The following is an 18,355-nucleotide window of genomic DNA, read 5'->3' as shown; positions in this document are numbered from 1 at the left end:
ATTTTCTGAGCATTTACTAGTAAACCTGTTTAATTAGCTTAAGTGGAAATTTAATTTAAATCCGGGTCTTTTAAGAACTTTAGCATCTGTCAATCTTTTTTTTGTCCTGAAAGAACTTAACAACAGAATAAAACTTCCCAGACAGCTAACATGATGCAGAGGCAGCATTTGAAGGAATTATGTTGTAATTAAGTTAGATAAAAACGATTTGTTAGTAACTTAATTATTATGATTTTTATATCAAGAAAAAGTACATTAAGAGAACATTCAGGTTGCAAAGTCAAGCATTCCCAAATTAGGAAATTCCAGAATTAAATACAGCCTTAATTCAGCCTTCTTGTGCATGTGCATTATAATACAGTCTTTAATTACATGCTCACTCACTATTTTTTTCTAAAGGACCCCTGCCTCATTCAGTGAATGAATCCAATATTTCTTCTTATCCTCATTCAATGTGTGGCCCAGAGGCTTATTTACCACATGCCGTTCAAACCCTGCAGTGAATACAGAATTATTAGTTTCCTCATGCATGTGTTCTCGCCTTACTAGCAGAGTGCTTCACAGACTTACTGAATCTATCTATACAACACCCCTGTGAGATTAGGTGGTGGTATTATTCCCATTTTACAGCTAAGGAACTGAGGCACAGACAGAGTAAGGCCAAAATTGTCAGAGGTGTCCACTAATTCTCAGTGCCCCATGTGAGACACCTAGGGATTATTAAACACACACCACTGCATCTTTGCTGCCATGACTCATGGTCCACAACACCCAGATCTGTTCACATATGGAGGCACAATGAGAATTCATTAAAAAAAAATTGCTGCTTTATAGTCTAGTTTTATTTTGCCAGGTGAGTCAAGTATGGCAAGATCCAATACAAGAACGTATTAAGACCAAAGGAAAGGAAAAGATCCACTGCAGACAGGAACTCTGAAGCAATAACCAGAGTTCTGAAGTCTGCACTCAGAGCCAGGGGGAACAGAGAGAGAGAGAGAGAAAGAACACGCATCATGGACACAACTTCTAGTTGAGGCTGTGTTGAGATTTCCCTTAAAGCAGAAGTTTTTGTAATTGCAGGCAATAAAATGAAAGTGTTTTCATCTCCAAGTCTGCATAGCAGTAGCTGTGGATAGCAGCAGACTCTCTAGGCTGTTCACTTTTAGAAAAATTATCTAATTTTAAAAAATAAATATTTGAAAATTGCCCATTCTTGATACTCTACCCAGAGTGTCTCCCTTCTTTTTGCTCTTCTGTAACTTAACAAAGAAATTCGTAACTTCAGTATTTTGAAGGCATAACCCTTATTGCGTCAATCAGTGCATCATACAAGCTATTTGAGCGTCAACATTTTGTATTTTGTCTTTTCCTTTTGCAACAAGCCAACCTGACTGGGTATGGATTATGCAGCTGCTTCCATTCTCTACTGCTGCCAAGGTGCCCCCTCCCCAACCAAACCCGAGCCAGGGAAGGAGGGTGGCCAAGCAAGGGAAGCAGCTGGGGAGATGGGACAGAGGGGTGTGCGGTGGTCACTGGGGGGAACCATATGGGGCCAGCATGCAGGCTGGTCGACTATCAGTGACTTACTAGCTGGGGAAACTCTGGCAGGAGAGCAGCTCTTCCAACAGCTTCAGATCCATGGTCTCCCTCTTGTCTGCAGTCAGCCTCAGATACCATCGCTCCTTGCTCTCCCTTCCCAGATGACAGGGGGCCAGGGAGGGGATGTGCCACAGGGTAGTTAGCAGCATATGGAATGGGGACGAGGGTGCACTGGGAGCAGGATTACTGGTGTAGCAGCACAGAGGTGGGTTGTGCTGCAGCAGGGGGACAGGAGGAGTCCTAAAGCAACTAGCGCTACTGCAGCACTAATCCTGAGTGACTGCCCCAAGCATGGCCTCGCCCCAGTACACCAGAGCGGGGGGGAAGGAGAGACTAGAGAGAGCACTGGACTGGGACTTGGGAGACCTGGGCTCTAGGCACAGCTCTGCCACTGACCTGCTAGGTGACCTCAGGTAAATCACATCAACGCTTTGTTCCTCAGTTTCCCCAGTGAAATGGGAATGATGATGATGACGCTGACCTCCTTTGTAAAGCGCTTTAAAAGCTAGTGATGAAAGCGCTTGAGAACAACTAGGTGTTTTTATTATAGAGCTGTGTCCTGGAGGTAGAAATTGAGTGTGTGGCTCTAGCAAACCCCATCCTGGCATACACACACTTCCTCCCATGCCACCCCTCTAACATGGGAGTAGCTCCCCATAAAACAGGTGCAAGGTCTTTCCTCCTGCAGGCTCTTCCTCTGCAGTGAGGTCTACAAAAAAGACTTGACAGTGGTTAGGCAGCTGCTGTGCTGTGGCTGCTACTTTCCATGCTGACCACTGTTTCCTGGTACTCCCGTCTCTCTGGTGCAGCCCTTTGTTGTCTCGTGTCTTAGGTGGCAAGCTCCTGAGGGCAGGGATAGTCTTGTTATGAGCCCATGGCCCCTCCGGTGGTACGTTGACTCATGCAAGCCATCTCCAAGTGACTAACCACCACATGCATGGAGTGAGGTGACTTGGGTGGCCCTCTGCTCAGTGCAGCTAGCCTCCAAGGGGCCAGCCCACACTGATATCTGCGTTCCATTGCTCCACTTCAGTGGCAGGCAGCCAGAGCCCCCTCGACCAATGACGCAAGAGGTGGCAAATGGCAGCTTGGCCAGTAGGGAGCCTCAAGGGTCCCGCAGTTGGCCATGGGCTGTACTGGACTAGAAGACCTCTTGATGTCCCTTCCAGTCCTACAATTCTATGGTCTTTGGACCACAGGGAGTATCAGGCACTGCTCACTTTGGACTGGGGACTTCAGTCATCTGCTGGCAGCAACTCAACACGTCTGCCCCGTTCCTAATGAATGTCCTGAGTTTCTGGGTCCCAGTGATGGCCCTGGTAGATGCTGCCACAGCATCAGGGCAGCATCATGTGGGGATGAAGGGGGGTGACCTCGTGCAGGCTCTTCAGTGCAAAGAGAGCCAACCAGCCTAAGCTTGGGAGATGGGTACAAATATTGAGGGGAGATGTGAGAGGGATGGGAGGTGCAGCCTGTCTGTGACTCTGGGTTCACAAAAAGCAGCCTTTAAATTGAAACTCCTGAGCTTTTCCAACCCTCTCCTCTCCTTCCTACCTGGGCTGCTGTCCAAGGTCTGGGACGACTGCCAATTACCAGTTGCCGTGGAATAAGCTGGGGATCAGGTTGGTGAACAGCCAACCCCTGACATCAGAAGCAGGTGCCTAACTTGCCAGGTGCACCTCAACTATGTTGCCCACTATGTCTGAGAGTGATCCACAAACCCAACGAGGGAGCTGGAACTAGGCCCCGCCCTGCCTGTCCTGCTCCCATGGGGATTGACCAACAGGTATGCACAGCCCTGGTCTCCATGAGGTCACAGGGAAGCACCAGTTTTGAACAAAGTATAAAATCTGCAGCCTTGTTCCCTTTTGTTGAGAACCATCTCTCAGCTTTAAAGACCCAAAGAAGCAAGCTGGGGACAAAGCGCGAAATTGCTCAGACTTCAAGGGTTCGCTCCCTCTGCCTGATTACACAACTGGGTTTTTACTGCCCCAGAAAACTAAGTCTAAAAATGCAAGAAGATACAAAGTTTAAAAACAAGACTTGTCTTTTGGAAAAAAAAAAATCATACAAGCTGAGTAGATCCACAAGAAGCCACCTAGCTATCCTTAGGCAAAGTAAACCTATGCAATACACTGCATACTGAGCCTTCTAGCCAGCAAGAGACAGTGCTCAAGGACAAACTGCAGTGTCTGACAATGTCCTGCTTCTGCAAAAGGCTCAGTGGCTTTAGGTAAGTTTCCACCATGGTAGCCAGAGACACATTGAAACGCCTCCACTCTGCAGGACGCAAAGGTTAGTTTCTCTTAGCTCAGAGTCCCGCTCATGTGGCTCAGAGCGAGGCTGGGGTGGGCACTGTGGGCAAAGTCAGTTCCATGGATGGAGTTTCAGCCACCTGGGCTGGACTGGGTTTGCGAAGCTCCAGTTTCTCGCTGAGCTGGTTATAAAGATCCTTCACAGCTTCGCCGCTCTGTGGAACGAGCATTGGGAAAACAAACAAACAAAAGAAGAGTCACACTTCATTCTAGCTGTTACTAGCTGGAACACGAAGTACTAGGACTACTGGGAGTGTTTCAACACAGAGGAAAGTGGGAAGAGGAAGTCATGATATAATTAAGTCAATACTCCATACACTCTGAAAGCTGCTATCTAAACAGAACACAGGCTCCAGTAAGCAGCTTCAGGGAATGCAGTTGCCTTCATCTGCAATTACTTTTCCTTTTGTGACCCTTCTTACCTGCTTGGTAGGTTCCAAAGCCTTCTGGAGTGATTCTAATTTGGCTGGTGCCACTTTGTGATGCAGGTGAAGTAGCAATCTTAGCATGTGTCTATGGACATTCTCTTTTCTGTAAAGAGCAATTGTAAAGTGGTGAAACCAATGTACAGAACACAATGTACAGAACACAACCACACTTTAGAGAGAAAGTTACACAACAACGTCAGAGCGTTCAAACACTGGGAGTTCTGTTTTCAATCATCAAAAATATTTAAGTTGTAAAGGAACTGCTTGCATGCTACAGGATGTTATGCTTCTATAGGCTTGCCAGGAATTAATACAAGGGTTTAGAACTACTAACAGGTTCTTTATGTGCATTTATAAATTAGAGAGCTGAAGTTAAATATAATGTTTAAAGCAGAAATTCGATCTGCTACTGCACGGTAAGGAGGATGTTGCCCCACTGCAACTTCTGTCTCTGAATAACGATTTAGGGTTTGTGTAATCGTTTATAAACCAACACTTGCTATTTCCAGTGATTTTATTTCTACAGAATTGGCTACAAAATCTAAACATATACAAAAAACACCACAACAGCTATCATAGCCTTTCCAGAGTGAGCTAAGAGTCTGCAGACAGGCTAAACAATAGCTCAGAGGTGTGAACTGTCCCATTCATCTTGTAAATATTGTGCTTTCTGAAGGATGTCAGTTACCTTGAGCAGGCAGTGAGGAAGAAGCCATCGAAGAGACTAGTACAGAAGTCCTCCAGCGCAAATTCATCAGCCAGCAACGTGAGGTTACCGGTGAGCAGGTGCAGGAAAATATCACTGAAGGCCAGGTCACTGAATGTCTCGACTGCATAACACGAAGGACAATGACTAACAGGCTGGCAAGCATTTCCCTAAAAGCGTTACCATATTAGCAGAAGACAAGCCTGCTGAAAAACTTGATGTGCACTTTGCTGACTGGCCACTGCAGGTGGCTGACTACCCTCCCCAGGTATAAAGGGAGGTGGGAAAGAACCCAGGATGTGGGCTGAGCAGCTATTGAGGAAAAATTCTGGGAGCAGCTAAGCCTGGGCTAGATTCAGTGTTGTTTCATTACAAGTTCCCTTTTTGGATAAAGTGGAAAGTTCTGATCCACTGCAACTTTTGGGGACTGTTTAGAGCAGGAAGCTACCTGCTCAGAGACACAATATATCTTCCTGTAATATTCCGACCAGTCTACAGCTAATCACATTGCTAGTACAGTGTCTTTCATCCGAGCAATTACAAACAAACACTCAAGAATCTTCACAAAACTCCTGCTCGGTAGGAAAACATCACCACTGAACAGGTAAGTAAACTCATGGGACTTGCACAGGCTCACACAGTGAATCACTAGCAGACCTGAAACTAGCAAAATCCAAGAGTTGTCACCACTAACCACACTCACCCCCATAGCCCTTATTTTCCTCCTTCTAGGCCTTCTATATGTGACAAGTGGGTACAAAACATAAGAGGAAAACAAGACTCACCTAGTGCTGGCAGGAGCCTGAGAAAAGCATTCTTGTTCCTCTGTTTAGTTATGTGAAGTATGTAATATAGCCCAACCTCACAGGCTATTCTATGCTCCTGGAGGAATCTGTTATGGCACAAACAAAGTTTCTTAACCAACAGAACAAGAACCCATTTACGACAGAAGACCTTAAGAAGACAGGGTCCACAACCTGGAAGCCACAGAGTAGGAAGCAGGGAAATGTCTCAATAGCTAACCTGAAGTCTCCTGTGAAGTGGTGGCTAAGAGAAAGTGTTCAGATCTAGGAGAGCTGTCTGCTGCCATGGCCCAAAGAAATAATTATTCAACAACATTGTTACTTTCCAATAATCAGCACTAACTGAACAGTTAATAATAAGAAGGAAGCTTCAGGATCAAGCTACTGATTCTGCTTCATTTTAAAGTTTCCCAGCTCAGACACCAATTCTGCTATGAAATAGTTGTGAGTGTGATTCTAACTGGATGTGGTATTCTGAGTACTGACATTCAAACAAGAAGAGTACTGGGAATAAGTGTAAGGTTTGAACACAACTGAGCATACGGAGATCCTTTCTGTCTGCTTTGCAAAGACGTGAGAAGTTTCTTTTTTAACCTCCAAACCTTTAGGATTTCAAAGAGAAACTGAAGTCCTCTCATCACATGTATAGTCATCTTATTTCTAGTAGCGCATTTGAAGGTGCTCATTCTCTCGCTAAAAAGTATTGGTGGTCAGTCCAAATGCGCCTAAATTCAGTAATACCATGAAAGCAACCACTGTATTCTGCTTGTGAAGGACACACAAATGTCTTCTTTATTTGAAAACAGCAATGCAAAAAACCTTACTAATTTGTTTTGCAAAGACTGAACTGAAATGTCAGAGCAAGAAACATTAATGTGATGGTCCACCTCCTTGGGCCAGGCCTATATAAAAATCAACAGTAAGAAATATTGCTCCACACAGGTTGCTTCAATGTTTTCAAATAGAGGAGACACTGAGAACTTTATGAGAGGATGACACAGGCTCTGCTTCCTTGAAAATGAGGGCAAAGTCATTTGATGTGCCTAGTTTAAAAACAGTGTTGATGATCAGTCACTCACACCTCCCTAATTGTGTTACTGCTGAGCAGCAGCCATGCGTGTTAGTCAAAGAACTATTCTCTTTCTAATCACTATGAAGGCCTGAACCGAGCTTCATTCTTCCCTGGGTAACAAAAGCTTTAAGTACTATAGCAAACCTCTTGTGCTTTCACTCCAAGGTCTCTTTAACCCACTTATGCACAATCTGGTTTAAACAGCAGTAGCTCATGGTTAATTAATTTTGGCAATACGTTACACCGCGAAATTTTCTTTTTAATGTCAGCTCTGTCTACAACTGACTTTCCTCAGTAGTGTCCATGTAGAAATAACTCAGGCCAAAGGCACCAAGACAATATTATTCTCTTCTCATAGGCCTGATTCAGCATATGCCTAACTTTAAGTACATGAATAGTCACACGACTATAGAGTACCTTGCTGAATCAGGGCCTTCGTGTTTTGTTCTGTTTCTTGTGCAGTTGCCTTTCAATCTGAGCCCTTGATAAAAATGCCACAGTATTTGAGCTCTCTGACTGGAAACTTTCAAACTGGACAGCACCCTCACTGGCTCCACAGCAACACAATCTCTATTGACCTATTCAAGATCTGTAGTTTTACTGGTGTCTTTTTAATCAACTGTTCCACTGAATGGAACTGAAGCCTTGAATTTGTTAGGGTTAATTCTTCTCTCTTAATTGTGCCAGGTTGCACATAATGGGCTTCCTCGGTGGTATAGCTTAGCTACCTAAGACTACGCCTATACTACAAATTATTTCAGTATAATTTACATCATTCAGGGGTGTGAATAATCCACATCTCTGAGTGACGCAAGTTACACCAACCGAAGCACCGGTGTGGACAGTGGTATGTCGGCAGCAGAACTTCTCCAATTGACATAGCTGAGAAAGAAGCTATTGAGCTGATGGGAGAGTTCTCTCCCGTTGTCTTAGAGAGTCTTCACAAGAAGCAATGCAGCTGCGTCGCTGTAAATGATGTAGTGTAGACACAGCCTAATGCTTTGTTGGAAAAAGGATCTAATGTGCGTAGGTTGATGACATACTTGGTGAAAGCTTCGGGAATGGTGCTGGGGTAGGGAATTGGCCCTTTCTCTTCTGATGGCAGTTTCTGATCTACGTTGAATGTGTAGTCATCCACCACAAAGGACATCAGCATTGGCAAGAACTTGGTGATCAACTCATGTTCCTTAGAGGGGGGAAAAAAAGCCATTGCAATATAAAAAAGCCATTCAGCATTTATGTAACTTTCCATCCAAGAATCTCAAAGTGTTTAGGTGACATGTAATATTCCCATCCTACAGCTAGAAAAACTAAAGTAAACCATTTACCTATGACCACACAGCAAACCAATGGTAGACAGGAACATAAAACACTGGTATCCAGACACCAAGTCCCTGCTCTAACCACTGACCTCTCTTTTCATGTCCTCCAGTAGAATATAAGGAGATAATCAGAAAACTATCCTTCACTTTGTACACAAGAACACTATTGAATGAATTTTCTGCTGTAACAGAATTACCCTGTGATATACATATCTGGTCTAGAGCACCTTATCCTATATTATTGCAAGTGCTGGACACAGAGGCTCTGGGTAAGGACAGGGTAGTATGCTAATGAGTACAAGTCATCTTGTTAATTCCCTGAACCAATATTAACCATTGCACACTTAGTCATGCTCCCAGGAGGAGTGCCAGGGGAAAGTCACACTCATTTCCTCCATTCCCACAGCAGTTGAAAATTACTTATTTAGTATCAAATTAAAACAACGGGAAGCAGCAGCGTATGGAACCACAAAGTTCATTAAAAATGAAGCAGGTTGTGGAGCTTTCTCCATATAGCACCAACAGGTGAAGACGGAACCTTTCAATTAAGTTATGAGGTAAGCCAAGGCTTTGTCGAGGGCAATGTAAGTACCTAATCACCTTAGTATTTGACTATTCATGCACACACACCTGGGGGTGCTGGGACAATTGTAGAGTAGGGGGTGCGGAGAGCCATTGAACCAAACTGTAAACCCTGTATATGATGGAAACCACTTCAAGGCAGGGGGTGCAGCAGCACCTCTAGTTCCAGCACCTATGCAAACACCTATGGAAAACGTACATCACTGAGGTAAACGTGCAGTCAGCTAGCAGTTTATATGGTCAATACCTCAATCACCCTCCCTGGGGAACAGCTGCACCACTTTGCAGCACAGAACAGAAACAGCAATGGAATTTTTGGAGGTTCCTCCCACTGCCCAGTATTGTGGTTAACCTCTCTTCTGTAGAGAGCTGAATAGAACTTCTCCCAGAGCTACCAAACCTGTTCAGAGTGCAGGCCAGAGGGAAAGTGGGGAGAGGGTCACCTGAGCGATCCAAAATACGCTTTCCAGGGGTTGAATGTGATACCTCCACAGCATTCCTATCACAACACTGGGGAGGCAGACGTGCTAGCCACTGAATGACAATGCAATGAGCTGCTATTAGAGTTCAGGGCCAGCCCCAGCCCCAGCAATACTATTTTCACATTCATTCTGATCTACGGTCTCGCCATTTGGGCGGAGATCCCAGGAGTTATGAGCTATTGGTGCTGAATTGTTAGAGGCAAAACTCAGATATAAAAAAGTTAAAGCCCAGATGTTCAAGACTACCAAAAAAAAAGGGGGGGGGGGGGGGGGGGGGGGGGGGGGAGGAGTTGACAAGAGGACCCACTTGTGTACACTTTCACCCTATTGGTGCATGCAAATGCCAGGTGTCATCTGTACAAACAGGACGTTTACAAATTTTGCAAGTGCTTATTAGAGGCATTTGGAAAAGGTGACCCTGAGGATTTTTTAAGAGAGAGGAAGATGAAGAAATCAATGAGGAAATACTCTTCAAGAAGCTTACCATTTTAGGCTCCCTGAAGACTTGACTGTCAATCATGTCCCAGGCCCCCTGTCCCAGAGACAGCATCCTTAACAGCAGCAAGAGGTCTGGGCTTTCCTGGAAATTCAAATTTAATAAAAGTGATGTTCTTCCTCAATTCTCGACCCGTTGGAGATTTATTTGGAAGTAATTTATAGTCAGTGGTTTTCTTGGATTCAGAAGCATTAGCCAGAGACATTAGATCGCAAAAGACAGCTAGGGGCTGTCAATTTCTATGATTTAAATAATGAATTATAGCTCAAGAGCCACAAACAGCTGCAAATGCTACAGAACACACCTCAGGGTAATCATTTGATAGTGTGCTTGGAGATATTCAGGCCATCTGATCAGACGACTGGCTAGAGACCTTTCAAAAACAACGTGACATCATAAAGTACAATATGTGTCAGAATGAAACTAGCCATGTTTGTCAGTAAATATCCAATATTGGGTGTGTAAAAATGACATTGGCCTTTTTGCAAGCTTGAAAGGATAAAAAGAAATTATTTAATTTGACAATGAAAAAGCAGCCCAAGGGATGAAATATAGGAAGTGTTTCTATTTAGATCCTTGTATGGTTCCCATCATAGGATCTGAGTCCTGATCCACTGGGGGCAGAGATTCACATTCTTGTTGCACAGCCCGTGAGTACCCAGTTAATACCAGGGAAACTGAGGATCCAACCAGCAGACCGCATTCTAAGTCCTTTCTAGGGCTGAACGGCGGTCATTTGCCAGCTGCCATTCCCGATGTAATTCTGCCTCCCCCGCCGAGGGATTGTCGGCAGCCGAACGCAGCATTACAGAGAGCAAGTGCCTCACAACATTATTAAGTGTACCATCTTCTTCTCCGTGTGGCTGATGTAAATGCAGAGCAACAACTATAATTTTACATTCAGATGGTTCAATAAAGCGTACAATAGCGAGAACTCTCTCTCCGGTTACCCCATTCAGCAGGAATTGACTTTACTAGATCCCCCCTACCACCAGCCCAAAGCAAAGCAAGACACCAAGTTTAGCACAGGGAGTGAAGAATGCTGTAACTGAAGCAGGAATTTAAGTAGGCAGAAAGCAGTTGCCTGCAAGTATGCATAATTAGAAGAGCATGCATCTAGTAGAGAGTGAGAAATGTTAAGGGGGCACTGTTAACTTGAAAAATCACATTTGTCTGAAAATTGTGTACCTACCATAATTACATGACACCTAAAATTACTACAAATGAAAGAAATGAGGACAAAATATATGTTTTTCCTCTTTTTCAGTTTACTTGTGCATTTGATAGCACAGTTTCATTCCTTCTTCTGTAATGTCAGTCAGTTTCTCCCTTGCTGAAAAATGCAGTCTCGTTATAACCTGAACAGGGCTCATTTGTAATCTGTGCAGGTTTCTCAGACTCACCCTGGGTAAGGTGTCTTGCCCAACCAGCTCTTGCAGATGCCGTATGGTACTCAGAGCTAAGGTGTTAATGGCAAAGGGATCACACAAGATCATTGATAAATCTCTGAAGGGAAACAGAACCACAAATGCATTTTATATATACTAACAAACCCCATGGCCCAACCACACACCCAGCCACAGAATACCAAAACCTATGAGGGAAGGAAGACAGGCAGCAAAAACTATAATGATAAAACCTAATGTATTATATCAACTGAAATATGTTTCTGCCTTAGATCACTAATTAGATGCTTATAAGTGGCAAGTCCTGCCTGATAAAAAACAACAACCCCTTTAACTTGTATTTTACAGGCCACTGACTAGTTAGAGCCCTGGGATAGGATACTGAGAATAAACCTGTTATCTTGCCGAATGCACTAAGAAGGGCTATGTTTGGCAATGATTGGTTTTGTTACTAGACACTGGTGGAGAATTAACAACTGAAGTAATTCTCAGCCCCTCTGGATAATGGGAACGTCGCTATCAATCCCTCAGTTTCATGAGCCTGAACTGCTCACCCCAATACTTGTTCTTGTCCTTTCTTCACTCCGTCCAGGAACCCTTGCAGCTCTCGAGCTCTCTTGTTATCCACAAACTTCTCCCGAATGCAGGCATCTAAGCACCAGGTGAACTGCAAAGAAAGGAAACGTTGTTAACACACTCATGGCAACTCCTCTAAACTAGCATTACAATATAAGAATCACCTCAAGGCTTCACTGTAATACTGTTGGCTCGATATTTAATTAAATACACCCGCGTAAGCCTTTCCGACCCTCCCCAACAGTTGTACAGGAAGCTGCAACATTAGATCCACCACACGTCAGTTTTAAGACTCTTGCCCACTTTTCAAAGGCTTCAGATCTAGTGACAAAACAGATCCTTAAGCGGTGAGGCTTTTGCATTAAGCTCCTACAGGTATTCTAATTATATTCAAATGCCTCCATCAGTGCAACAGAACATGTGGCAGCACGTGAAGGGGGAAGACAAAGTTTCCAATCCATACAAACAGCAACAACCTCTGACCAGCAGTATCTGCTGCTTGCACAGTCCTGTGTGTGTTGGAAAGTTCTAGAGGCAGTCTGACATCAGGAGCAGAGGAAGCCCAACAGGCATCCAAACACACAAGATCACTCTATGGAGCTGTTGTACAGCAGGTTCAACTGGCATCACCTTTTCTTCTCCCACAACAAGCATTCCCTGAAAATTAACACATACTATATACCATGTAGTATGTGAATATATCTCATGGCCCACCCCCATCAATGTGGAATCACATTCACAATGGAGTACATGGTAACTGAGGGGGCAGTATCACTTAGTGGTAAGAACATGGGATTGGAAGTCAGATGATCTGGACTTTATTCCTGGCTCTATCACTGACTTACATTCGAAATTTGGACAAGCCATAACCCCTATGTGTTAGTCTCCCGGTCTATATTAAAACCACATATTCCTCACAAGGATGTTGTGGGTCTTGATCAATTCATGTTTCTGAAGTGCTTGGAGCCCACCGTACAGAAGGTGCTAAATATATTTCTCATCACTGGTATCTTTTCTTCAGAAGCACATATTGCACGAGAAATAAACTGTGTAAATAATGTAACCAGGACATAAGTGTAGAGAACAGAATGCGACTCTGCATTTATAGTGGATGAATGACTTAATTCACATTACAAATGCCAAGGCAGTGCTAAATAAGACAGCAAAACTTCTCATATTTTAATAATTGTTAATTTTATGCTCTTTATACTTCAAGATCCATAGCACTTCACAGACTAAACTAATGAAATGCAATCACTTCTGGGCAAAGAGCATCAGTTTGTGCACAGTCCTATGCACAAGAGGGAGGGGAAGGAAACTGGCCAAGAACACTGGGGCAAACCAATGGCATGAACTTTGTTTCTGGCAGCATCCATGTAGGTCAGATGGTACACTGTTTTTTAAGACGTCATACCAAGCACCACACACAGCATGACGAACAATTTATCTACCATAGAAAGACAAAGGGCTTTGTTAACACTGCTGGGATTTGAACCTGTCATTCCAAGGACTATAAGAATTTCAGACTTGAGGTTTGAACCATTTTCTATGCCTGGAGATAATATCCTCTCTGGGTTATTGACCTTCAAGGCAGCAGGCACAAATGCTCCGACTGAAAACTCTGAAGTACTACTTGTGCCTGGTCCATCTATTCATTACCTTGTGACAGGGGTCAACAGTACAGATCTCGCTGATGTCCAGGTCATGCAGTGACATCAGGAGCTCTGCCCGTAGCGTGCAGTAATGGACATTCCTTGTCCGAAGGAACAATGTTCTTAGGAACTGTAGCACCATGTCATATAGCTTCACATTCTTCCCAATCATCTGGGTCAGCTTCTGAACCACCTAAAGCCCAAATGGAAAAACACACAGTACCAAAAGATAGTCCTACACGACAGCTTTCAAACTATTTCATTATTTGCCCCATCAGTTGTGGTATGCCTGAACTAAAACATACAGCTTTAAAGGACATTTCACACCAGACTTTTTCAGCATTTCAAATCCATTTGTGCTTTAATTGATTTTTGTCTAGACTTTTGTAATTGCAAGACCTTCTGTTCCCTTTGCTAAACAATCTGACCTGTTATACCAACTATACCAGTAGGAATTGCTTTTGTTGTAAATGTGATCTTAGGGTTTTATACTGCCATCTATCACCATAGTTCCAGAGTGCCCACCACGTAAAATCAAAAGTAATAGCAAAGTCCCTAGAGACTTCATGGAGTCTCTGGCATTTCTCCCTTTTTGGGGTAAAAACACTACTTGGGGCATGGATTTGTTTTTTTTTTTTTTAAACATTTTAATAAAATGTGTATAGTGGGAGTGTCTAAAAGCGCCACTGCAACAGAGACTCTACAAGTACATAGGAAGGCACAATCCCTGCCCTAAAGAACTTACAATCGAGTTTAAGACACGTTAATGAGGGTAGTATACAACAGGAGGGAAGAGTGGCTGGGGTGAGGGTAACATTAATAAGATCACACTATCCCATAGGCTAGCTATATGCACAGCTTTTGATGCTTCTTCCCAATTTTTTATTGAACTATTACTATTTCCTGCAAAAACAAAATAAAAATTGTAAAAACCCCAAACCCTGATTTCATAGAATCATAGAATATCAGGGTTGGAAGGGATCTCGGAAGGGATCTCAGGAAGTATCTAGTCCAACCCCCTGCTCAAAGCAGGACCAATCCCCAGACAGATTTTTGCCCTGATCCCTAAATGGTCCCCTCAAGGATTGAACTCACAACCCTGGGTTTAGCAGGCCAATGCTCAAACCACTGAGCTATCCCTCCCCGCTAAAGGTGCTTAGATACTATAATGATGGGTTAAATCCCAGACTGACGGACAGAACCGGGGAAAAATATTATTGGCTAAACATGTTGTTTAGCTATTTAAATGTTATTTTTTAAAATCCGCTTAAACAAAAGATTAACCTATTACTCTGTGTCACTAGGTGCTATTCTAATAAAGATAATGTTCAGTATTGTTATATTTGTAACTATTAAATATAAGATTAACCTGTTGATTTAATTAAGACTTAATGAAGATGAACTAACATTAAATAACTAGCCAAAATATTTACATAGCTTTTTCCAGGTGGTAGCAAAGTTGTAAGGCCAGACGAACACTCAATTATCTGATGATGCTGGCAGGATAGGAACCAAATATGCTCCCTTTTCAAGACAGAGATCGGAGAATTCCATTCCAAACGTCACTGTAAAAGTTCTCCCTGCTCTTACCTCTCCCTGACGTCTCGTTTTTGGAGAGGGACTGAAGAAGTTGTGCAAGACAGAGAGATCATTACTAAAGAGAGTGTTTTCTTTCTCCAGGATGTACTGTTTCAGCAATGGGGACACCTCATCGCCAAACAGAGCTTGGTTATCCTGCCAGATCTGGCGCTTCACCTCCACGGCACATGCTTTGTATAAATCCTTATCCGCCATCACTAACTTCAGTTTCTTTTCAGGGACCTGCGAACAACAGTGCAGTGTCAGTAAAGAGTTTAGGGGTTCACCTACCTGACTGTTAAAATGGTAAGTAGTTGACTATAAGGCAGATCTAAATCACAACCTTGAACTGGCCAGTAACTTCTACAACCAGTGCAATTAAAACCCAAGGAAACAGCAGACACCCTTCTTTCATGACCCTACCCCTCCAACACCACCCTGGTTTTAAAGTATTTAGCTTCCTAGAGAAAGCATTACATTTTCCTTCAGTTAATTTTGAAATAGATAGATAGATATACCTATCTCATAGAACTGGAAGGGACCCCGAAAGGTCATCGAGTCGAGTCCAGCCCCCTGCCTTCAATAGCAGGACCAAGTACTGATTTTGCCCCAGATCCCTAAGTGGACCCCTCAAGGATTGAACTCACAGCAGGCCAATTCTCAAACCACTGAGCTATCCCTCTTCCTAAACAAACATCTTCCCTTATTAAAAAAGGAGCACAGCATTCTATGGTGATATTCAAAACTCTAGTCTACAGCATACAATAGCACTAGTACAAGTTTTGAAGCTATTACATTAAAGGTACTGTAGTGCCTTAAATGAAGAGTTGTTTCCTCTTAAGTACCCTTTTCCAGAAATATTGCCCCCTTTTAAAATCTAGCCGCATCCTTCAAATACTTGCCATTTAAATCAGTTCTGGAAAAGTCCCCTACCACTGAGCTCAAACTATTTTTGGGAAGGATAGGGGGGACACGCACATTTTAAAAATAGAAGAACAAACTTCTCTAAGTAGAGTGTGCTTTATGAAATATTAAATGCTTTTTGAACTACATTAAATTAACTGATATGAGAATCAAACAAAGCATAAGACAAATTTTTCTGCCAGTGAATGACAAACTGACTGAAGAGTTTGCAAACGTGGCATACAGCCCGGCTAACAGCAGAGAATGAAAGAGGCTGTAACCAGGAGATGCAACAGATTTTACCTTGGGCAGGTGTTTCATGACACACATCACCACAGGCTGTATAGACGGCATCTTGACCAAGGAAAAGCTTTTCTCCAGCAGATCCTCCAGCTTTTTGTATCTGGAAACATGCAAGCAAGAAAAGTTGCCAGGTAAAGTTTTCAAAACTCCTGAGTGACTTAGGGTCCTAAGTGCTTAAGTCATTTTTGAAAAAGTGACTAAGTCATTTAAGCTTTTTGAAAACTTTACCTGCCATGATTAATTTTGCAATTAATTTCTAATGATGTTTAATAATCAGCAGCAAGATCAGTAACACACCTTTCCTCAACCTTTCCTTCCGAGGCAATGGCTGAAACTCTCTCTAGCAATTTCTCTCTCAGCTCATCAAATACAGACTGATGAAATTCCAGCCTAGGAGTACCATGGAGGTCCAAGAATGGCAGAGCAGACTGGAGAGAGGGCAGGAGGACTCCATTTTCTGTCTAGCAAAACAAACACCATACAGAGTTATACATTTGGATTAAACACAAATTCCTTGCTGGCAATAAATAACAAGACAGAGTACTAAAACAACTCATGTTAAGAAAAACTAAGCACTCAGATAAATTTAAATGGTCATTATTGAGTGAGAAACAATATAACATTTTTTAAAAAGTCCTTAGTTATGCTACTGGCAGTAGCGTAATACTACTAATGTTAAAAGAACTTAAAAATCTAGTTCACTTTTCATCACTGATGCCATTTGTTTACTTTTTACTCAACCGAGGCAATGAAGAAAGACTAGCAAGTTTCCTTTTCTAGTTCTCATGCAATAGTGCAACACTGGAGTGTGGACACACTAGCACAATAGAGTCCTGGTCCATGCCTCTGACTCCTAGGCATGGGTAGGAAACAGTGCAGAGGAATGTTTATTTGTTTAAAAAAATATTGTTCCATTAATATTTATCCATTTGTATACAAAAACATTCACAAGTTGTTGTTTTTTAAATTATCCTTAAATCTGGGGACTGAAGTACCTTACCATGTTTCTCTAATCATTCAAAAATCTACCAGGACTTTTAAAATGGTTGCATTTGGCTAGCTTATGCTAAACTCCATTAGCCCAACTTTATAATCTAAATATATAAACTGCCACTGCTGAAATATACCAAAGCTTTGCTAAACGATCAATGCCCCAATCCTAAAAACACTGAAGCATCGTGTAACGACACATGCAATAGTTCCATGAAGTCTTAGAGATGCCATGTAACATACACAGTCAGTTTTCATTTGTATTACAGAAAATTACATTGCCGAGGTGAAAAGATACTACAGAGCACCAGCGTGTTAAGAGCCAAGAGTAACCAAAGCTTCCTTTTCACATTTCATCCTGTATTAAGCTGCAAAAAACAAAACCTGAAAGCTACTCTCACAACTGTCAAATCCTGTTCAATTGGGAGAGAGACTCCCTTCATTTTAAAAGCCGCTTTTAAAGATCCCCTTGTGATGAGGGCCTCCAAAGTTTGTCTCGATTAGAACATCAAAAATCATAATTCTGGATCTATTTTAAAACCCCTCATTGACGTTGTCCCCCATCTTGGAAGCAGCACGGCTAGATCTGGCCAGAGAGCAAAAGCGGCTGCACTATAATGGGAGGATGATGGAAGGTGAAACAGTTAAGCCCGTGTCAAGCAGCAGGGAATAGCACTCAAGCAGAGTCCGGATCAGAAACAACTAGAGGAGGCTTCAGAGAATCAGACCTGTGGATGTCACGGCATCTGGAACCCTTTTTACTGAGGCGTTATCAGCTCTGACCTAACCCCCCCCCCCCCCCCACAGTCCTGGACCCGGGCCCTGACTCCCTGCTGACCCGCATCAGACTGACCCGCGGGGGGGCGGGACCGGACGGAGCCCGGGCTCAGCGAGCCGCGCAGATGTACCGTACAGACCCCGCCGGGGTGGGAGCCTGCCTGAGACCCCGCTGGGCCAACTGAGAGCCCCGCCCCGGCGAGCCCCGTCCCGCCCGGCGTCTGCCCCCCGGGCCGCGCGCCCCACCTGGAACTGCTCGATGGCCTTGAGCGGCTCGGTGCAGTTGGTCAGCGTCTCCTTCAGGTCCTCCCCGTTAGCCACCCCCAGCTCCTGCAGCCCCGCGAACATGGCGGCGGCCTCCGCGG

The 18,355-nt window shown here is 43.5% G+C and overlaps 1 protein-coding gene across 1 annotated transcript; it reads right to left on the bottom strand.

Moving 5' to 3' along the window:
• Window positions 1-824: 824 nt before the first annotated feature.
• NELFB (negative elongation factor complex member B) lies at window positions 825-18,355 on the bottom strand. Its single transcript, XM_026657265.2, has 13 exons — window positions 18,237-18,355; window positions 16,521-16,684; window positions 16,224-16,323; window positions 15,030-15,260; window positions 13,447-13,632; window positions 11,766-11,878; window positions 11,209-11,311; window positions 9,794-9,889; window positions 7,967-8,109; window positions 5,834-5,940; window positions 5,031-5,172; window positions 4,337-4,445; window positions 825-4,069 (listed from the first exon to the last, which is right to left on the bottom strand). The coding sequence occupies exons 1-13, from the start codon at window positions 18,336-18,338 to the stop codon at window positions 3,932-3,934; spliced, it is 1,734 nt and encodes a 577-aa protein (XP_026513050.1). The 5' UTR covers window positions 18,339-18,355; the 3' UTR covers window positions 825-3,931.

This window comes from Terrapene carolina, unplaced genomic scaffold (genome assembly GCF_002925995.2).
Source record: "Terrapene carolina triunguis isolate 2854851 unplaced genomic scaffold, T_m_triunguis-2.0 Scaffold238, whole genome shotgun sequence".
Lineage (NCBI taxonomy): Eukaryota > Metazoa > Chordata > Testudines > Emydidae > Terrapene > Terrapene triunguis.
The sequence above is the reverse complement of the archived record's forward strand: the minus strand, read 5'-3'. Positions and strand labels throughout refer to the sequence as shown.

Excerpts from the sequence above, each read along its gene's own strand:
- NELFB (XM_026657265.2), bottom strand. The coding sequence starts at position 18,338 with ATGTTCGCGGGGCTGCAGGAGCTGGGGGTGGCTAACGGGGAGGACCTG. Across the intron at positions 13,633-15,029 it reads AAACGAGACGTCAGGGAGAG|GTGGTTCAGAAGCTGACCCA; the intron begins GTAAGAGCAGGG and ends TTTGGGCTTTAG. Across the intron at positions 5,941-7,966 it reads ATTCCCGAAGCTTTCACCAA|ATTCCTCCAGGAGCATAGAA; the intron begins GTATGTCATCAA and ends GTGCCATAACAG.